Consider the following 21,896-nt stretch of genomic DNA (forward strand, 5'->3'; position numbering starts at 1 on the left):
GCCCTATCCCCCAGATCCGCTCTATTACTAGCCGGTCAGCTGCTAGTGTAGATAGAAATCATAATACGGAACACTCGCTGAACAGTTTTTCAGGGATAAAAATTCCATAGAAAATACAGCCAATTAGACTCAAGGAAAGCCGTTGTATACTCGACGGTAATGCATCAAACCCTTCCATAATGCGCCGCGCGTGTGTCGCGGCGACTGTGTTGGGCATGCATTACATTTTCCACGGCATGGTATAAAATATGAAGGCAAGACTGATCATCGCAGTTCTACACATAACTTAAGCAGTTGTGAAATTAAAGCCTGAAAAAAATTCAGGCTTGAAAGGGATTCGAACCCATGACCTCTGCGATGCCGGTGCAGTGCTCCACCAACTGCGCTATCAAGCCAACTGAGAGCTAGTCACGTTGTGAGTTCGTAATATACCCGTAGATGGTGAAGAATGGAAGTGAATATATGAAAAATCATATATTTGAACTTCGGAGAAAGATATGAAAACAGTTGAAATATACTGATCTTTTATATATTCGCTTACATAGTATAAAATAGTTACGCAATGCTTTCTCGTAGTATACCATGAAAAATCCTACTTCCCGAGAAAAATACAAGTGACTCTTAGCATATTCTATGGCATACCATTCGAAAGCAATGGATAACTAGTATATCTACTGCTGTTGATTGCATTTTGCTATTCCATACTAAAGTACATGAAAACGATGTTATCTACAACGGCACAAATTGATATTTAATTGATACTTATAAATAACCCAGTTCCCTTGCTACATAACCTGTATATAGCTGTTGTTGTTCAAAATTAGGACTCCCTAAAATAGTTTTGTTATCGTTATTTTAAATATCCTTATAATATGTATATACTGTATATATTAGAGAGATTATTCGACAATAAATATTTTCCATTCTGATAAAGAATAAGCACATGTCCTTCAAAGTGAAGTGCCTAAGGTGTGATTTTTAACTTTGCGCATGAATCGATAACAGATTGCATTCACGTCTGTTATGATATGCGCAGTGTTGGGTGATTCCACGCCAGCGTGGGATATCATTTAAAGATCCTAGTTTGTTTCATTTTAGAAAGGTCTCTTCGTCTATATTTCTAATAAGCTAGTTTTGTTCTGTGTAAATGTTGTTATTCTGAGTTTCTAGTTCTGTTTACTTTATATACTATGCGTGTTTATTCGTTTGTACTTTTGAAATAAAATATATCTTTTTAGTCTAGTGTACTGTACTGTGATATAATGTTCCACATTGTCGTATAATACAGTATAATACATGCATGTACAGCGTAATCTAATGTTTTGTTGTATACTTTTGGTTTAATTAAATATCAAGTTACAAAATGACTTATTACTGGCTGGCGGGTTACCCAACCTTGTTCCCAGGAATTTCATCTCCTAGTTTCTGAAGGGGAAGTCCTGGGAACAAGGTTGGGGTTTCACTACAGTCGAAACATCTCTCCTTGAAGACCTGTCAAATCGACTGCGATTTTGATAAACATGGTATCATTCCGAATGAATCCACCTTGCCTTAGTTCTGTCTGAGAAATAAACGTTGGACAGCCCGATGCTATGTTCATGTCTGATGTAGGCCTCTTGAAACTTGAGCTGTGAGGTTCAGGGCGAAATGCATCATACGCATCTCTGATCCTGTCTTGGTCAATAAGTCTAAAATGGACCTTTTGGATGAACGGCCAGGGCAATAAGGCGTCATATTCACCTCTCATAATGACAAAGAACATTGACATGTGTGTCCCTTTGCCAATACCATCCCCATTTGGGTACATACGGGCACAAACTTTGTATCCAAACCGTCCAACGTAGAATGGAGGGCTATAAATCGATAGCGTCTTCCCAGAGGCGGCCTCCTGAAATCGTCGGCTGTAATGGTCGATTTTCCAAATGTAGGTCCCATTGTACGAGGTAGCTTCCAGCATTTGAATCTGCATGTCTTGTTCGGAGAGTTGGATTTCATGTAAAGCCAATTGATGCTCTGCTCTGTCCAATCGACGCTCGCACTCACGAGACGAAGAAGAGTTGACCCTGAAATCATGACCATTTGGTGTCGCGGCTGATATCTTCAGATGGGCCAGTTCACTTTGCAAGTTGTTGACTTTTTCTTCGTGTCTTTTTATCGCGTTCATAATCTCCTCCATCTGAGAAGAGACCACATCTGCGTTTGTACCACTTGGGGTCACTGAAGTTTTCAAGCCACGAAGAAAGTTTTCAATTTCTTTCTTTTGTTCAAGTACAGACTTTTCTATAATGGTTATTTTTGTGTGCTGCGTTTGTATGTTCTGTCTGGCAGCCGCCAGTTCTTCGGTTTGATTTTGAAGTTGTTGCTCCAAAGTCCTTTTCTCGTTTTCAAGATGAGAGACTTTCTCTTCCATCTCTTTGTTCTTCTTGTTTTGCTCGTGAGTTGAGTAGTTCATCATATCCAGATGGGACTCAATACTGGACTTGATATGCTGATCAAGGTTTTCTGCATTTCCCTGTATAAAAACATCAGAATTATTATGAAAAAATTGATGTGATTTTTTTCCGCCTTGTATGACTTTCCACGAAAATAACAAGAACATTGACCTATGCCTTACTTAATAATTTAAGTGTCTTTGCTTTTGACATTTAAAGAACATGCATGGTCGCATCGCTTTCAGAAAATGGGTTTACTATGTTCTATGCGCAAGTTTTTAGCAACCTACCCCACGTCTTCGAAGGGTAGCAAGTTAAATCATTCTTTGTTTCATGATCTAAAGCTATCAATTAAACATCATGAACAACTATAGATGGGATGTCAGCCCATCGCTGAACAAAGAAATTTGCTGAAGTGAGGCTCTGACAACAATAAAGGTCTTGAAAGGCGAATTAAACTCATCCCCCGACAATTAGCTTTTCAAAGACAAATATATATAAAAAAGAATTAAATAATAAACTCACCTTAAATTCACAGCCGTGACAACTGAAAGGACACAGATGTTCTGCTTTTGGGCAGTGAGTGGTCACGTGTTCCTCCATCATGCCACGCGGTATATCTTCTTTGCCACAGCTTAGGATGCAGCTGATGGGAAACTTGAGACAGACCTCCAAATGATCCTAAAAATATTGTGCAATTTGATTAGTCTAAGCTTTCTACGACCTCAATTCAGTTGACAGCAAATGTTCTATTTGGTTCAGCATCTGCACATGTTGAACATGAGTTTGCATTTCTTGAAAGGATATGCTATGGCTGTTTTGTCCGGCATTTTGAGCTTTCTGTCTCTACCCCAGTTATAGTTTCAAGATTATGTTTATTCTATAAAAATGCTCCTGGCCTGATTGCATCTAAGACATCTGGCTAGAGTATACGTGTATGCTCCTCATGGCCATTGCTATTTGGTATCTTAATTGGTTTATGTGGCATTCATATTTGTAAGTGGATAGTCGAAGTTGAATTGGGAGTTTAATGTTAACAAGTTGACAAATTTGGCCAGAGCGTCTCTCAAAAGAACTGTACCCATTTCCCCGGGAAGTAAGCACAAAGAAGTGTATGTGTATTCGGGGAATCGTGGTGTTTCGTTTGGTAGGTGATACTGGGCAATAAATATTTTCCAACGGAAAGAGAGGGGCACTTTCCAAAGGAGTTAAACTCTGTTTATATAAGTTACCGGCTGCACTATTTTCATACCTTCATGTTGCTTTGACGAACCTCCCCACCACAGTATGTGCATGCAAGAGCCCTGTTTACACAGTCATTTTCTCTGTGCCGTTTGAGATGTCTTCTTTCCATGGTTTCACCACACGCTGCACACTGTGTGTCACCATACTGGCAGCTTTCCTCGTGTGTCTGTTGGAAGATATTAAGTTTTTAAAATTTGTACGTCCAAAGACTTTTTATGCATTAAGAAATTATGAGACCTATGAGTCATTAAGTTAAGGTTCTTTGATATACTTTTTGATAAACGGTCATATACATTAACCATGCAAAAGATATATCATCATACGTAGTCTTCTTCGCAGCTGCTCGGGCCGAGGTCACCCAATGCTCCCGGGGCGTTGCGTGACTTCCCTAAACTAAGAGACGTTACGAACCCGAACAACCCATCATTTTACAGCCATTACGAAAGACTGGTTGAAATGACATCGCGTACCCTTCCTTGGAACATCAAATCACGACTTTTTTTACGGCCTAAACAAACCTCTTAATTCTCCATCGGCTTGCCGACAAGGAATAAAACACGTTTTGAGCTTGATCAGATATGCTGGAAAAAACTGCTCGCGAATGTTCTTGAGCAAGCTTGTTTTCTCACAGCTAATACTTACTCTTGTTAAAGCCTCGTCAATAGTTTCTTAGCACCGGGTAGGGATTTCCCTTAAAGGATGGTACGAAATTTTAAGTGGGAATAGCTCTTTTTGTAGTAAAACTGCCCTAAAATAATATCATGGCTGATCGTGTATATAAAGTACATGTACCTTTAAGTGTCTGAATTCTCCCTTCCAGTCACAACTTCTTTCCTTGTATCGACAGAAACACTGAAGATTAAGTACTTCTCTCTCACAACATTTGTCTCGGAAAGAATCATCTCGGGATATCGGTTTCTCATCGATTGGGCATTTGGGATTCCCCAGCCTGAAAAACGTAAGGAAATAAACAACTGAAATTAGTTATTACCGGAAACAATTACTTAAGTTTATTACCGGGATCCCGCGACCGGAGGATACTTGTGTAAAGCCGGCTTGTTATCTCTGTCTGCATAAGTACATTGATTTTCGAGACTTACCCTAGGAGACCTTCAAAACAGTTTCTACAGAATCGATGCCCACACGATGTCTGCCAGGGTTCAGTGAAAACGTTCTTGCAGATTGGGCATTCAAGTCGTACGTCTAGTCTGTTGACGAATTCTATTTCAGAAGTGGACTTGTGATCGACTGCGACAACCATAGTGTATTCGCTTATTACAGAAATATTTTAACCCACATTCAATATGACGTTGCGATCCTTGCGTAAGTTTTATTGCTTATATAGATATATATATATATGTGTATGCTACGTGCCTTCTTTCTTTCAGTATTTACGGATGTTTACATTTGTGCGTAATGAAATATGCTAATGTTATGAATTCTTGGCATGACCAAATAATGACATCACCGACTATTTTGAACACTGTTGTCTCCACACAACTTATTTGCGCAACGTGCATGACTCAGTGAAGAGTCATTAATAGTCTCGCCACAAAGCAATATTAACTGTGGCCCTGAACTTTTTCATTTTCAAGAAAGCATCTTTAATCAATTCATAAAACCACAAACCTGGGGCACGACAAGAAGGACACTGGAAGGAATGAACAATGTCCCCAGCTGTTTCTAGGGGATTGTTTCTAGGATCAATTATTTCGCAATGCAATTTGCAAATAAAGTCTGTGCCTAGGAGCCGGAATATTCCAGTCTACTCTGGATAGAAAATGGAAACATTCCTTATTGTAGATACGATCGGGAACATAATGCTTCTACACAGCTGCTCACTGCGGAGTAACTAATAGTTTCTGGAAGGAGGCTGAGTCTTCTGAGTCTCACTGATCTAAATGTCTCAGTTACCAGGTGCTATTTCTTTGTTAAAATTTCGATGTGTTCATATGAGTTTAGGGGGGCTCGACCGGGTCAGACCGGTTACCGACATCTCGGCAACCGGGATGAAAATTTTCCCATAAGAAACTCAAGCCCGAGTGACCAGGACGAAACTTTATAATTTTGACAAAATAGCTTCGCCTTCGCAACATATAACGGCTAAAATGACATAATTTTTGTCTTGTATGTATTTTCACTTCAGACGTATGTCACCAAAGTCAAGAAGGCTACGATAATCGCGAACGATGCAAGTGTATTTATACCATTTTGGTATATTGTTTCTTGAATTTCATCCCAGTCGGCCGGGCTGAAATGAAACAAAATTCGTCCCGGTAACTGAGGTAGCTGGTTACCGGGTGTATGTGAAAAGGCCCTTAGCTCATAGCTACGTAATAAAAATATCGGTCCAGCTATCACAAACTTACATGTAATTGAAAGCAGAACCCAAACAAGAGAACCGTGCGTCCTACAATATCGCCTCGCGAGAAATTGTTCTAATTTAAATATTCTAAAGATATTTTACGTACTGTATCAGATTCCAGAAGCTTAAACGTTGCTGACACGGAAGATGCTCGCGGAAATTCTCTAAATGCAGTCTCTGAACTACTGAACTAATAAAATACCGAAAATTTTCGCTTATTCAACTCATCCCATGGTTCTATATACATTACATTTATCACATCTACTAGTATTTTGCTAGAAGCACAAGGACGTACAATACAATGTGCGCAAGTATTACCTACAACTCACGGATAATTGCGCAATGTTTTATTAGGGATCTATCATGAGTTCGGCAATCTGAGCTGAAATTCTCCCAAGTCGTCATACAGCGCCTGACTGTAAATGTTGTCGCTGGTTTTAGTTCTCTCCTGCCTTCCTCGACATCACTGTCCTCTGGTGATCCTAGCGTACGTGTAGCGGTAAGGATGATGATCCCGACGCAAAATTGCTCTGCGCGCTTGCCCCGACGCAGTCAAGGAAGTGCGTATTTATACCTAAACCTTTACGTGCAGGAATTAACGCTTGCCAAGGAATTCTGCTGAAGCTTAGCTTGCAGTTTCGAATTTTGTCACGAACGACAGTCAACCTGTTATAACCTGATAAAAACGCGTAAGAAAATCAAAAACAAAAAATAAAATATGTACACTGGAAGGTCTAAGAAACGATATCAACCCGGGGATTCGAACTGTGCGTTCCACTTCCGATGCTCCGCCAAAGTTAGATTTGAACCAGGACAGGACCAGCAGCGAGTTCTATGTATACCGCCGGTTTCGTTACACTTACAGGAAGATTATGTTGCTAGTGCAGACATGAAACGTATAACTCTGCGAAAAGCGGTCGAGCAAAACATGAAACTAACCCCAGCTTTGCTGGTGAGTGCCAAACAAGTTTAATTATGCACAAAACTCAACCACTTGTAATCAATCAACTACCCGTTTTAGGGGATTTCCCTAAACGGGATGTCATAGTGAGAATCTGACCTGTTAAACAAACGACCGTCGCTTTTAAAAATTGTCTTTTTTTCTTGTTAAAAAGTTAATGTAATTCAAGTAAAGAGGAACATAACGCTTGATAGCCAAGTGCATGTACTGTCCGCTTCAGAAGCGCTCGAAATTAAAGAAGCAGACCAGTCGGCACGTCTTTGCTCAAGGTGAGGTCAGAATTCATTAGAAATGGAACAACGTATGTTGAAAATTCAATGAGGCTTATCGAGAACGTTTGTGAGGGCCAAATACCGCTGTATTGAAACTTTTGCTTCCGATTCTCTTGGTTTAGTTTTCATTTTCTATCGGGATACCCGTTTTATTCATATGGCAGTTCCTTAATGATGTGTCGTTGTCGCTGATAATGGCTTCACTACGACGTTTTTTGGTCATGGGCTTTTCCTTTGTGTTTAGATGTTTACCCGATTCAGTTTGTTCGAAATTGTTTTCTCGAAGGGAAACTACTTAAGATAATTGGTTTCTCGAAGGTTTGAAGTTCCCTGCTAGCTCTCTATTTATAACACAGTCGCACTCTGTACATATTTTTACGTCTTTTGATTCCAGAAACAGCAACGTCGCTGACACGAGGCACGAAGCAGTGAAGTTGAAGCAACATCACAAGAATTACCATAGCCATGATCTTACTTCTATTCTTTTGTTTTTGTCCTTACATCTGATAAATTCGTAAGTCAAAAATATATTTATATGCGATCACGGTTTCTGGGTATTGATTTCTGAAGGGAGTATTCTTTTGTTTCCTTTTCGTCAATAGGTTACAGTATTTTACAGGGAGTCCCCTTTCCGTCATGTCGCGAAAATAGCAAAGCTTTTATATTGATATTCATTTGCATTTTCACTGTGTTTCCGATCTGTATTCAAGAGATTCTGTGTTGAAACTACCGTGATACATGCTGCTTGCCAAAAAGCCAAGGTTCAGAAAGTTACAGACGAAAATATCAAAAACTAAATCACTCCATTAATTCCTTCCATGCATGGCACCATGCACGCTTCAGAATAAGCACAAACCAAAAGTGGGTCAAGGGTCAAGGGGAGGGGGGAAGGGGGGGGGGGGGAAGTAAACATACACTATAATTGGGGAATATACCGGATTAAGTCGTGCTAGCAGTAACGTTTCCGTTTCAGAGTTATCTATTTTGTAATTTTCTTTTCTTACCTTTTGCTTCAGTATTTGCTGGCATTCTGGCTTTCTGATGAAAGCGATGATTTAAACTCCGCTCAGCATTGCTGCTCAGATCACCGGAGGATAACTACTGAACACAGAGACGCTCACTTTAACCACGAACCAATGCGATGCAACACTTGAAAGACTAGGATAGGATAGGATATATCTTCACCCGAGTTGACATCAAACCGGTAGTTACTGGTTAATGCGATTTCGTCACCTTCAGCGGAAGCTTTTATTAATAGCTGTAAAAAGATCGGTACACGGATATTTCGATCTAAACATTGTTGACTATGTCAGTATGTGTGTTGCAGCTTTTACCGATGTTAAGTTCGTCCATCGGTTCGACGAACGATTAGCTTGTCCAATCTGCAAAAATGTTTTCAACGAGCCATGGCAGACGTCCTGTGGACACAGATTTTGTAAAAATTGTTTGGATCTTCTGCTCAGGTAATTAAATATAAAAGTAGGTATGTATACTTAATAAGCACGTCCTCTATAGACTTACTAAACTTGATCTTGTCAGTAATGAGAAGAACAGTGACTGCAGCCTGTGAACAGGTTTCCAATTTGATTATAGGACAAAAATGGAGCTAACCAAGATCGGTCTGAGGAGGAACAAAGAACGCTCGGCTCGTTTCGCTCGCCCAATATTTTTTCGCGCCTGTCGACTTGCTTCGCTCGCCGAATTTTTTTCCGCTCTCGCCGGAAGCCTGTTCATAGGCCACAGCGACTTGTGAAAGACTTTATGAATATGAAACCATCAGAAACTTAGTGTTTTAACTCCGTCGTCGTTTTTAGACAGACATGCCTGAGGTGTCCATTAGATGGAGAAACAATTGCGCCAGAAGACTCTTTTCGTGACAGATGTTGCGAAAGGGAAGTACTTGACCTGAAATGTTCCTGTCGATACGCAGAAAGGAATTGTGACTGGAGTGGGGAATTGAGGCATCTGAGGGTAAGTGCTAAAGCGCCACATTCATGGTGGGGAAGTCTTTTAAGGTTAACAATGTATTTTTGTGACAGGAATTCGACGTACTGTACTCAGATATAACCTACTATTTAAAAGAAATAACCGGGAGATAAAGTCAGGGGAACAAGTACTTTCATCGCATGCTTTATGCTAGCGTGATAGTTGACGACTGACAGGTCACACTAGAGACATCACGAAATAACGACCCGAACACAACGGGATAAGAAGTGAACATCCTGACATAATGATATAATAGCAACATAGCAGCATGAGCATAACGAAATGCGGGAAAAAATACAGTAGGTCCAGCCTCTATCAAGCGGCTACTCTCGGGGACGAGACAAGTAGCCGCTTAATAGAGGTGGCCGTTTAAAAGGGGTTCACCCGAAAACAACGTTGGGTGTGGTCCAGTTTTCAGTTTATCAAATATAAGTACAAACAAACGCAAGTGGAGAAAAAATACAACGATGATGGTTGTAATACAGTCCATAACGTTAACAAAAGCCAAAGAAACAATTACGTTTCCACATTGTCATTCTTTTACCTTCATCTGGCTAAAAACGTCCAACTTCAAATCTTCCTGGCCTTTTAATAGAGGTATAAAATAAAACAAAATCACCCTTAGGATGGCAAGAACCTGGCCGCGGCCGCTTAAAAGTGGTGGCCGTTGAATAGAGATTTTTTTTTACAGTGTATAGCTGACAATTTTTCCGGAACTTTTGCCCTTGGCCGCTTAATAGGGGGCCAATTAATAGAGGTTCCACTGCAGTGATCTTTTCCTTATCTTTTTGAGCCTGAATGTAATGTCGCTATGCTATTATGTCTCTCGGCGTGAACTAGGCCTCAACGTGGGTTTGCATTGGACAAAAGAATCGGAACTTCGAGTGCCTCAGGAGGGGGGAGGGGGGAAATTAGGCAATTTTCAATAACATAACAAAACAATAATAATAATAATAATAATAATAATAATAACTAGTAGTAATCAAAGATTATAAAAGTGCGTTCGACGCCGTCACTTTAATATATATACCTTAAATAAATGGTTTCTCTAGCTGACTTTGAACCTCTGTCTATTGCTAAAATCAACGTTTTGCATCGTCAACCGAGGTTTTACAGACAGATATATCATAGTGTCATAATATTAGAACAATAATAATAATAATAACAACAACAACAACAACAATAATACATTTAAATTATACGCGCTAATTTTTGTATCATTATTTGATCTTTCAGACACATGAAGACAGTTGTCAATATGGAGATATGCAATGTAAAGCGTGTGGTCATGCTATGGAAAGAAGGGACATTGAGCAACATAGAACAAATGAATGCATCAACAGGGCGATAACATGCACTTACTGTGGACAAGGGGTTCCGCAAATCTACATGAAGGTAAAAGGGGGATTGAAGTTTTGAAGAAAAGTAGTTCATTAGCTCTCAACCTCGTCCCCAGCCTCTTTCCTTGTCATTTGAAGGGATAAACGTCCTAAAAACGAGGTTAATTAGCATTATTTTATTGTAACAATGAGATTGCTAGCCCGAGGTGCCATGACTAGGGGTATCAAATGGTCTTTGCGAGCATTTGTGAGCAGGCGAGCAGTGCGTTTGTTTTTACGAGCACAAACAGCTGTGATCAAATTTGTTTTGCGAGCGAAGAGCACTTTAGAAAATACATATGGCGAGCAGCGAGAATTTCGTTGCGCTAACCGGAATCTCTCATTTGTTTTAAAAAAGGAAACGTTTTTTTACGCCAGGTAATCTGGCTGACACCTCCAAAACAGGGCATTGGGCGCAAAACTAGGCAAAACATGGAGATCTTATCGTAGTTCAACCAATCCCCGCAACTTACAGCCAATTATGCCATGTTTGACGCCAAATACGTCACGTAGCTCTTCACGTGAGTCAGAGGGTGGACGCTCAAGGAAATCTAAAGATTTCTAACCCGACAAGTAACCTAACGTTGTGAACATAGCACGAGAAGAAGCTAAAAGCTACCCGACCTTGAAGCAGGATTCACTAAATTTGGAATAATCGAGCACATTGTAACGACATTCCGAACATGTGAGCAGTTGCAAAAATTTTGCGAGCACGAGCAAGCGAGCACCCGTGTAATTTTTGCGAGCAATTCGTGCGAAGGCCAAATTTTGCGAGCACTTTTAAATTGCATGGGACCATTCGATACCGCTATGAGTGAACCGCCTGGGAGCTTCAGATGAGTGGAGTAGAGCTCATAGAAGACGAGGGCAGATAGTCTAATGGGGGGGGGGGGGGAGGGAGGGAGGGAGGGAGATGGAGTTAATACTTTACAACTTTGTGTATTTTCAGTCAAAAGTCAGGAAAGATTAAGTTTTATTTTAAGTATAACAGGCACGCAATTGTTGTTACAGATTTCCAACAGAATTTATAACGATAACTGGACGAGTTCCAGTGGGGTTTCCATTGGTTGACAGCTAACAGTATATATGAACAATTGATATCGAAATGATTTGACCAAAAGGAAAGTGTGGCGCATGAGCAGAGTTGTGCAATAACTCATGCGCAATGTGTGTTAAATTCAACATTCTTCCGTCAAATTCTTCAATATTCTTCTCGGCTTGTCAAATGATGATGTAGGTTGCAGCCTATGGCAGGAGCAATTTTGAGTTAATACCTCACTTGTGAATTTGATCTATTATCTTTTATCTATCTACATTTAGTATCACCCAACTAGTGGACTAATGCAAATCCTGCATTTTGATTGGCTACGCTACTAGGGGACTATTAGTAATAGTCATCGAGTAGCGAAATTAGCGCCATCGAGCGTGACGCTTTTTTTCGTTTTTTTCCCAAATAAATATTTCTTCAACTTGCACTTGCTAACTTTATTGTTACCTTTTCTGTCCAACTAGTTGGGTGATACTAAAACAATTAGACCCTTCGTCCTAAAGGGCCACGGGTCTAATTGTTAATTAGTTTCGAACAGTATTTTTTTATTTAGGATCATTTGGAAGTTTGCCTCAAGTTCCCGATCGATTGTATCTTATGCTGTGGGAAAGAGACCATACCACGTGACATGATGGAAGAGCACGTGACTACAGAATGCCCCAAGGCGGAAGTGATTTGCCCTTTTACTCTTCACGGTTGTAATTTCAAAGTAAGTATTCGTTTTGTTTCTCTTTATTTTAATTGATGCCTTAAATGACTTTAAACTATTCAACGCGACTACTTAAAGTTGTTTTGGACGCTCATTTGTCTCATGTATGGTACGTTAGGCTCCGAATGGTGTGCAATGTCTGTAGGAGAGATAAAAGGGGAGCTTTGAGGGGTGAAGAGACTGTACTGGGCCAAATATTTACCGAAACCGAAGAGAAATACCACCTGCAAGCAGTCAGTAGATTGACATGATTTTGAGGCACAGCAAAGGTCGTTGTCTTGTGTTCACATAGATCCTCTCTCCACCTAATAGAATGAGTACCGTAATCCGGTTTAAGGTCGTCAACTGTCAAAAACAAAAACTGGGATTAACTTGCAACAGACTACCAACCCCTTCCATGGCGACACTGAATTTTCAATTAGCTTCACACTAGTGCAAAATGCAGAATTAATTAACTGTTTTTGGCCACTAGGCTACAGTCAAAAATATTTTAATGACTGATTAGCGCTCTTATGAAAGCTTGCTTTATACTCATAATTTCAAATTAAACGGATCCAGTGAATTTAACACACTTCTAACTAATGATTTTTTTCGCTTTTACACAGGGAAAGAAGGATACACTTGATGAGCACATCAAGGACAGTTTGAGGATCCACTTGGATATGATGAACCAATCAGCTCAGGAATGCCACACCAGAAACCAGGAACTAGAAAGAAACGTGTCTTGTCTACAAACTGAGAAGAATGCCTTGGAGCAGCAAATCCAGTATCAAAACGAAGAACTTGCAGCTGCCCGAATCAACATTCAAACACAGCAAACTAAAATATCTGTAATGGAGACGTCACTACGTGAGCAAAGGAGAGATACAGAAAAACTCCTTAGTGAATTAGAGGCCACCAGAAGTGACGCAAATGGAGTTGTGGTCTCTTCTCAAATCGACGAAATACTGAATACGTTGCGACAACATGAGATGACAGTAAATAGCTTACAAAGTGATCTGAGGCGTTTGAAAGCAACCGGTCTTACCAGAACCGGTGACGAATGTACGACAAATTCTTCTTCGAACCATGCATGCGAACGACGCTTGGACAGAGCAGAGCATCAATTGGCGTTACATGAAATTCAACTCTCCGAACAAGACATGCAGATTCAAATGTTGGAGGCTACCTCGTACAATGGAACCTACGTTTGGAAAATCGACCATTACAGCCGGCGATTTCAAGAAGCTGTTTCTGGCAACACGCTGTCGATTTATAGCCCTCCATTCTACGTTGGACGGTTTGGATACAAAGTTTGTGCCCGTATGTACCCAAATGGGGATGGTATTGGCAAAGGAACACATATGTCAATGTTCTTTGTGATCATGAGAGGTGAATACGACGCCTTATTGCCCTGGCCATTCGTCCAAAAGGTCCATTTTAGGCTTATTGACCAAGACAGGATCAGAGACACGTGTGATGCATTTCGCCCTGAACCTCACAGCACAAGTTTCAAGAGGCCTACATCAGACATGAACATAGCATCGGGCTCTCCAACGTTTATTTCTCACGAAGGGCTCCGAGAAGGTGGCTATATCCGGAATGATATCATGTTTATCAAAATAACAGTCGATATGGCAAATCTCTGTGGTGAATTATGGAAGTAGCCAGTTGTCTAGAAAATGGTTTTACTACTTCCTCATTCCGCATAAGATTTTGCCGACTTGAATGGTAATGAATTAACATTTGACTTCCTATAATAATCCATTGCATTCCTCGAAGAACTGCGTTGTTGTAAGTGCATATCTATGAGATCTGAAGACGAGTGCCCTTCTGTCATGTCAATTTACAGTTGAAGAATATGCCGAGGCAACTTTTGATGATTCGGCTTTATGTCTTATTTATTGAAATTGTGATATTACGCAATGAGCGGGAAGAGAAAAAAAAGAAGAGACAAAGTAACTGTGCACAACAACAACATTAACAAAAACTTTTACTTCGCGCCAGAGTCAGAAATCTAATTTATTACAACATTATAAATTGAAAACAAAAATGATGGGGGTGTTGGCTACCCGAAATAAAATAGGAGTTAAAAATAACGTGGGAGTTAATAGTGTACACTGTACGTTAAAAAGTTCCTTAGAACATACGATCACTACAAAAAAGGAAACTGACCAAAGCGCTAGGTGGTCAACAGACCGCGTATTTCGTTTATAAGTTGGTCAAGATCTCAACGAGATTTGAGTGAGATTTGAACTGAGATTTGAACGAGCGAGAATGCACCTCCTAGGCTTGTCCTTGAAAAATGAAACTCCTTGCACAGGTTATTGAGTTAAGTGAGATGTTATATCAAGACATGCATACTAAAATGCTGTTTTTCTTGTGTGTATTAGGCTTATTGTTGTAAATTTTACACTGGCTATACTAAACTCAGAAAACAAACGATATCAATCATCTCATGTTAGTGCTTAATGTAATTATTAGAAATAGTGTATTGGTTTGTTGGTTGGTATTTTAAGGAAAAGCATGATATATGAAATCTACAAAAAAATGAATACTTTGTACTACGGTTTTAGGACCATATGTTTTATCATAGGAAGAAGTCTACAATTAGGTTTATTTAAATGAGCTAATGAATTAGCTTTCTATTTATATTTAAAAACGAAGTGCTTCTTCTATTTATAAGAATTTAAGGTTTTTGAAAAAATGGTAGTTATCGCTATCAAAAATGGCAGTTTTAGGAAGTTTTAAAGTTCGAGAAAGAAGCATGGATACCTAAAAGCGTTAAATAAAATGAATTTAAATATCTTACACTGCAAAGCTGTTCTTTTAACATACGTCTAGTTTCATCAACGTTCCTGTTCATGCTCAGTTATATCTGTAGACTGCTCTCTTGTAAGAATTTCTGAAAGGGTTGTGTTGCATTCACTTTGATTGAGATTAAGTTTCCCGCTAGTACCGTGTTGATGAAGCATCTGATCGGTTAGTGTAAGAAGTCTTCGAGCCGTTTGTTCACTGTGAGTGAGCATGCTGCTCCAATTAGTTGCCGAAAACAACGTTTTTCAACAAAGCATGATTTTACTTCCGAAATAATGTTTCTAAAGTTCCATGAACAATTGGTTCAAGGGCTTCAAAGTTTCAAGTTTTTTTTTACCCCACTGTTTCTTACAATTCGGCTTCTAAAGCCACCAAAAGACAGAAATACTTATGCCTAACCCTATTGGATACACACCACAGTGTAAAAGCCATTTCCGTTTCGCGAGGTTCTTATTGTATAAAAACATAACACATCGCTCTAATGTACTTGTCTCCATTATCTGGTCGCCACTTGGCCGCGTTTCCACACGTATTGGAGTCATCAGGATATCCTCCAGTACCAAATCCAATTCTGGAATCACACCACTTACAATCATTTTCATTGTTGGCAACAAAACCGATTCTTGCTTTGGACCCCCCTTGACAAAAAACATTGAAACCTTCCTTGTTACAATTGTTCTGTAAGGAGGCTTGCAGACCAATCAACGTCTTCCACGTGTCACGACCCAGTAAGGTGTTGCGATACTGTCCGTCAGCGATCATTGAGTACAAAGAATCAGCCGTCTTGTTTATAACGACAAAACTTGCATTTTTTACGCCGTTGATTTTCATTCCAAGACAGATCTTGTGGAAAGGTGTGTTCCAGTAGGTGTCCAACTTCGTCTCTTGTGTATCAAATACTACCTTTCCTCCTACCGGATTATATGTTTCCATGTTGCTCCAAAGGTCCGAGTTATAGCGGAAGGTTCCCTGTAAACCATATTTAGACAGAAAACGTATGTTTGCTGTACTAAACTAAATTTATTTTCAGTTATTTTCAAGTCAATAATTACAGAATTTTGACCGAATTTTGACTTGCATCTGTTTCTTTTGGAATTTAGAGAGAATAACAAATTCCATCGTGATGAAAATTCAGACTTCTTAATACCTTAGTGCCGTCAATCTTCATGACAAGCGTCCATCGACCTACTCCGCATGCTCCAAGAACACAATAGGGGCTCGTTTCGTTGGTCCTGTGGATTAAACATAGCCCTCAAGCTAAGAAGGACACATGAAGTTTATCGTTCTCTCTCTGGATGCTTCGTATATCACACACTTTTTATGCAATGGATGGTGTTAAACGTACTTAAAATTTGGACGGTTTTGGGGCAATTTGTGTGTGTGTGTGTGTGTGTGTGTGTGTGTGTGTGTGTGTGTGTGTGTGTGTGTGTGTTTTGTTTTTTAGAGGCAGTTTGTCAAAGAATATAAGAAAACACGATTACAAATCACAGCGATAGTCACAGCCATTTGTCATAGCGGTAGTCCACAGCCATTTGTCACAGCGATAATCCTCATTTTGGGATCGGAAAACTCTGTCATTTACAGGAAAACTGGCTTTATTATAGCTAATTGAGCTGTCATGTTATGATTTAAATTATTGAACTAAAAGAAGTGAGCTTTTGTTTACTTACAACTTCTTCTGATAAACATCCCTGCACTCCATGACTGAGTGAGCAAAGCAAAGTTAAAATAAATAATGTAGAATTTGTAAAATTCTAAACTTCTCTCGAGAAACGGTGTAATATACCTTGAACTGAACCTCTTCAAAAAGGCCATCTTGGGGACAAAGGAAACTGGTCGTATATGACAGGTGTTTTGGGGTGGAATTTAGTATTTTTATCGTTAAAAACGCACAGTGTTGCATGTGAATAGGCAACACACTCAACATATGATTATCTATAAAACGGAAACCAAACTAAAACAGAGACCAGCGACCCGCGGTATGAAGCAAGTTAAGTATCGTTTTCCAATAAAAATGAAGTTTTGTATACACCGTTCGTCAGTCGTTGATGAACTGGCGGTTGTCCCCTTTTGGCATTTGGAACGTGCTTTACTAACCGTTGTCGTCGTGAAGAGATTGGAGAGTTTAAGAAAGCCACGACGGCAACGGCAACGGCAACGGGAACGTCGCTAAACAAAAGGTTTAATGAGCAGAACAATGGCTGTTCACGCGCGTTATGATTCTTGGTACATTTCTTTGCCGTCCCCTGCGAAACAAGAACGTGAAATGGCCAAATTCCGCGTCGTCTGAACAACGTGAACTACAACGGCTAATTTTTTAAACTTCTATTTCAAATTTATCTCTGTGTCCCAGATTCAGTTTCGGGATAGTTTTGACAGTCATAAACAAAGTAAATGACTTAAGAGTATCGCGAGATTCGTCGGTAACATATAAATTCATTTTTTAATCGACGTTATCCTCGGCGTCGCCGTCATAGCTTCTTAAACTCCCTATTGCCGATGTAGAGAGGTTAAAATAAGAGTGAATGAATGAACCGTCCGCCGGGACAAAAAAAGTGGCCGTTGCAGAGAGGTGGCCGCAGTGAGAGGTGATGGGCACTAGCTGATTAAACCCAATGAAATTACTCATGTGTATTTTAGGCAACTGAATTAAGTGAGTTTATGTTATTGCCATCTATCTGAGTAGTCTTTACATCAACGAGTGATCGAGTGAACTTGAACTATCGCCTTTTTCGAAAACAAAGAAACAAACAAAACTAACAAAAACCTTAATCTGAAGTAAGGTTTTAAAATGGAAGGCGTTTTTGTATTGAAAAATGTTCATGGATGAATTTTTCAGCTTCTGTACATATATCTTAATGATTCCAAGCTACAAAAAAGGAATGAAAATGTGCTAAAATGTTGCCTCTCAGACCATTTCCATTCCCTCTGTTTCTAGTTTCCTTTTTTCGCTCCTTTTATTTACTTTCCTTAAGTTTCTTTTCTTTACAATCTTCTTCTTTCCTAAACTAACCATTGCCTTTTGACTGGGTAGCCAAATGTCTGTGTGTCCCTTGATCTCTATTCTTATCCGTTATTTCAAATAATTGCCATTTACGACCTAGAATCAGGAGAAATGGTTTGTTTTTCATTCGTATTGTAAACATCAACTCACCTGCACAGTCTCCTCCATCTCCAGAATATCCAGGTTTACAAGAGCAGTTGTATGAGCCTTCGGTATTAATGCATACAGCATTAACACTGCAGTCGTGGGTTCCTAGAGCGCACTCGTCAATATCTTGAAAGAAAACATTTTTGCAATTGCGTTAGCCTTAGTTCAATACCAGGAAGCGCCTAAGCATCCAGCCTGAAGATCAATATGGGGACTAGCCTTCCCCCCTCTCGGGTCAATATCTCACCCTATTAAAAATCCTTAGAATAATCGTGGATATGGTGTTCTATTCCTCGTCCTATGTCACAAATGTAGTTTGAGTTGCGCGGACGAATGCACCTTTGCTGAAGCATTTGTTCTCACCTAGTTGACAATCACGACCATGGAATCCAGCAGTGCACATGTAGCGGTATCCTTTGTCTGTAAAACCGGTTTGACAGGTCGCGTTGTTCTTGCAGGGTCTATTGACACAGAGGCTCTAAAAATACAAATATGTCACCTTTAAGTTATGTATAAACCAAGGAAAAGGGTTTTCGTGAGCATCTCAGTGATTCGCTGGACGTCACGGTCTGTTGCGGCAGAACCCAAGTTCAAGTCCTTCACCCTTCCCTACCACCAGCTGGATCTGTTCTCGGTGGTCTCGAGCTACCTCCTCGTTTGCGCTTTGTAAATACCCAACTGGTCAGCCTCCCAAAAGTTAGGATTTTGTAATTTATGTTTGGATTTATTTGTAATTTGTCGCACTGTTTGTTTCCACTGGCCCTGAAAAGCTTCTTTGTAGTGGCCAATTACAATAATTACTGATTAAGTTAGTAATCGATTAATTAACTTACTTATTAATTAGTTATTAATTAATTAATTAATTAATTTATGTGATTAGTTATTTCATTTCATTTTACCTTAGTTCCACGGTATACATATTCCGGATTTTCTTTGAGGTCGTTTTCGTTTCCTTCATGAGTAGCATTATTTAATTCACATCTGTGTCCCTCAGCTTCACTTCTCCTCATCAAATTATAACTTTCACAGTTGTGCTCCATGTAACAAAGCGCATCACAGAAGTCTGTCATCAAGGGATCATGAACCCGTATCACGTGATTCACCAGACGTCTTCCCTGGAATGTTTGTTCGGCTCTGAACTCCAGGTGACGACATTGATCTGAAAAGGAGTCTTTGTTGATATGGGCTCGCTTTACTGACATTAATTATGGATGTTTGAGCTCTAGACCTTTAATCTCATTTCTGTTTCTAATTCTTATCCAAGGTAATTGTAGTTCCGTTTGATTTTTTCCCTCTCTATTTTGTTTAGTTTGGCATGCAATTGTATCTCCAACTGTTGTGATTAGATATTAGCATTATTTTTTGATTTAAATATGCAGCTGTTATTATCTTTTTGCTTAAATCAGGGGTGCGAGGACAAGGAGAGAGCGGTTGGTGATAAAAAAAACCTTGTACAGACGAAAAAGATAATTTCTTTCAATCAGTTTTAATTTTCGGACGTACGTACACTCAAAATCATCCCCTCTGTGTTCAGGAGGGAGGTGGATATAGCTCTTTGGTTTCCATTGAAATGGAACGTCAAAGTAGACAGTCCTTGGCTTTCTCTTCAAGATGGTATATTTGTGTTAGTCACGACGTAACGTTACATTATGTAACGTCGTTAAGTCCGTCATTTTAGATACACCGTGACCTATTTCACTCAGTTTTCTCAGAAGGTTAGAAAACGACGTAGATTAATGGCAAAATGGTAATTATACCAAAAGGGCCGAGTTTGCAGTTCTCCTCAAGAAAACTAAGTAGTATTCAACAAAAAAGACGAAATTTCGCTTAAACTGCACGACAAAATGCGGTTGCCATGACAATGAAAAAAGACGTGAAGAAACAGTTCAGACATATCAAATATTTAAAGAAGGTGACACACCGTTTAAATTTGCAAGACATGTTTTACTTCGGATACTCAGTTAAGGATGTTTACAAGTGAGTGACTATATATATAGTAGATAACAAGTAGGTGTTGATTACAACTTGTAGAATAAAAGTTACAAATAAGTGCAAAAGTTACATAATACTTAAGGGATAAAACGGAGTGGGGGAATAAAAAGGTGCGAGTGCAAATCTGTGAAAAAAGCTGAATACAAATAGTAATTAAAGTAAGAGTGTTAAATTAACATGTTTGAGTTGTTTATTCAATGCGGATCGTTCCCATTCATTATGAAGGGCTTCTTTGATCTTAAGTTGGAAATTGGTAAGAGCCGAGTCTAAGATGGAAAACAATTAAAAGAGCATAGATTCTTACAAATTCATCCAAAAAAGGTAGTTTACGGTTCTCCTCTTTCTCCATAGTGAACTTGAGGGGCATCATTATCGTTGTTAAATAAGCAAAACGTATCGTCCACATTTGCGATAGAAAAGAACTTCAGGGCCGTTGTATTTTTGTAACCAATCTTGCTCATGGTGACCCATAAAAATGGATGGATTTATGGATGTACTCGTTGACAACAGTCACCTCGATTTTCTAGTAACATCAGTGTTCGAGAGCGGTAAACGGAAACGGTACTCGACCAAAACACTTCAAAATCGGTAAAATTGTTAACTCTAAGCGACACAAAACTCTCTAAAAGGCACAACAACTGCTCACTGGAAACTGTCTAAAACTCTGCTAATAAACGTCCACGCAACTTAAATTCGAAGGCGCAACTAACGTACGCGTAACTTAAATTCAAAATGTTTCCGTACACGCGCGCGCTATTCGCGTGTCACGACACTTCGGAACTGTCTTCTTAAGGTAATTCCCCTGAAATAAAACTGCCAATAGATTTTTGTTCAAACTTTGTCCACTGAATATTTATCGTATGAGAACTTTAATTATAAAATAAAAAAACGGGGGTGCCCATGCTCGTTAAGGAGAAGTGAGACATTAAAAATGTCCCATTTTAGCATTATTTAATGCTTATTACAAGAACGCATTCCAAGTTATTGCAAACTCTTTGTGAGCCCAGACTCATGAAAACACGCCTCAAATTACAGTCAATAGTTGTGTCGGACACAGATAAACTTTTTAAGTTTGATTTTGACAGACAGCTGAATCCTCGTTAAAATACTGGAAGCAAATTGCTTGCCATGGCTATCAAACTGCAAAATAGAAAAGACTACAGCGCAGCTGCTATTTGCCTTATTTTTTCAATTTTCAGCAAAAGAAATCAGATCAATATTTTCTCATGCAAAGCTAATGATTAGTTGATTGAAATGATTGGAAAAAAATTTGGGGTGCTTGAGCTCGTTAGTGAGCTATAGCCATTTTTCAACTGACAGAACTCACTATCAAGGCAAATCCGCCATGTTTTCAATGTGCAAATCCGCTATGTTTTCAATGTGCGCGCGCACGAGCGCGCGCGAATGACGCCATAAATTATGCGCAGTGAGGATGAGCAATGCAAATGTGAGGAATCACCTTAACAATCAGTGTTTCGGAAAACTGCTCACTATTTTTTTCAGTTTTACACCCTTTTCTTACAAAATTAGACTCATTCGTACATTAGTGGACAGGGCCTT

The 21,896-nt window shown here is 39.5% G+C and overlaps 3 protein-coding genes across 6 annotated transcripts in view; 1 reads left to right on the forward strand and 2 right to left on the reverse strand.

The window, feature by feature from the left end:
• Positions 1–725: 725 nt before the first annotated feature.
• Positions 726–4,999, reverse strand: LOC110045498 (TNF receptor-associated factor 3-like). The gene is made up of 5 exons (XM_089292204.1): positions 4,778–4,999; positions 4,470–4,626; positions 3,685–3,843; positions 2,958–3,113; positions 726–2,512 (listed from the first exon to the last, which is right to left on the reverse strand). Exons 1-5 carry the CDS (start codon positions 4,936–4,938, stop codon positions 1,463–1,465), a joined length of 1,683 nt encoding a protein of 560 aa, XP_089148330.1. The 5' UTR covers positions 4,939–4,999; the 3' UTR covers positions 726–1,462.
• Positions 5,000–6,301: 1,302 nt separating this feature from the next.
• On the forward strand, positions 6,302–15,187 carry LOC110045496 (TNF receptor-associated factor 3-like). 4 transcript variants are annotated; one of them, XM_089292202.1, is made up of 8 exons: positions 6,302–6,994; positions 7,158–7,272; positions 7,670–7,789; positions 8,292–8,738; positions 9,090–9,246; positions 10,498–10,656; positions 12,242–12,397; positions 13,003–15,187. In XM_089292202.1, exons 4-8 carry the CDS (start codon positions 8,494–8,496, stop codon positions 14,041–14,043), a joined length of 1,758 nt encoding a protein of 585 aa, XP_089148328.1. In that variant the 5' UTR covers positions 6,302–6,994; positions 7,158–7,272; positions 7,670–7,789; positions 8,292–8,493; the 3' UTR covers positions 14,044–15,187. The 4 variants fall into 4 exon arrangements, with proteins under 4 accessions (XP_089148328.1, XP_089148327.1, XP_089148329.1 ...); XM_089292201.1 differs by having other exon boundaries at positions 7,158–7,789; XM_089292203.1 differs by lacking the exon at positions 7,158–7,272.
• LOC110045586 (uncharacterized) overlaps positions 14,751–21,896 on the reverse strand; it is a 9,329-nt gene continuing 2,183 nt past the window's right edge. Inside the window, exons 2-7 of the mRNA XM_020751186.2 lie at positions 19,244–19,503; positions 18,708–18,822; positions 18,348–18,470; positions 16,864–16,897; positions 16,341–16,425; positions 14,751–16,162 (exon numbers count right to left, since the gene is read on the reverse strand). Of these exons, the coding sequence (XP_020606845.2) occupies positions 15,644–16,162; positions 16,341–16,425; positions 16,864–16,897; positions 18,348–18,470; positions 18,708–18,822; positions 19,244–19,503 (1,136 nt within the window). The 3' untranslated portion in view covers positions 14,751–15,643. The remainder of the gene's footprint in view (positions 16,163–16,340; positions 16,426–16,863; positions 16,898–18,347; positions 18,471–18,707; positions 18,823–19,243; positions 19,504–21,896) is intronic.

The sequence above is a fragment of the Orbicella faveolata genome, unplaced genomic scaffold, assembly GCF_042242905.1.
Source record: "Orbicella faveolata isolate gen_17 unplaced genomic scaffold, um_ofav_v1 contig_24, whole genome shotgun sequence".
Taxonomy (NCBI): Eukaryota; Metazoa; Cnidaria; class Anthozoa; order Scleractinia; family Merulinidae; genus Orbicella; species Orbicella faveolata.

What these genes read in the sequence shown, in the direction of transcription:
- LOC110045498 (XM_089292204.1), bottom strand. Translation starts at nt 4,938, where the DNA reads ATGGTTGTCGCAGTCGATCACAAGTCCACTTCTGAAATAGAATTCGTC. An exon ending in GAGAATTCAGACACTTAAAG is followed by an intron (nt 3,844 to 4,469) that starts GTACATGTACTT and finishes ATCTTCCAACAG; the next exon opens with ACACACGAGGAAAGCTGCCA. An exon ending in TTCGTCAAAGCAACATGAAG is followed by an intron (nt 3,114 to 3,684) that starts GTATGAAAATAG and finishes CAATATTTTTAG; the next exon opens with GATCATTTGGAGGTCTGTCT.
- LOC110045496 (XM_089292200.1), top strand. Translation starts at nt 8,494, where the DNA reads ATGCGATTTCGTCACCTTCAGCGGAAGCTTTTATTAATAGCTGTAAAA. An exon ending in TGTTTGGATCTTCTGCTCAG is followed by an intron (nt 8,739 to 9,089) that starts GTAATTAAATAT and finishes CGTCGTTTTTAG; the next exon opens with ACAGACATGCCTGAGGTGTC. An exon ending in TTCCGCAAATCTACATGAAG is followed by an intron (nt 10,657 to 12,241) that starts GTAAAAGGGGGA and finishes TTTTTTATTTAG; the next exon opens with GATCATTTGGAAGTTTGCCT.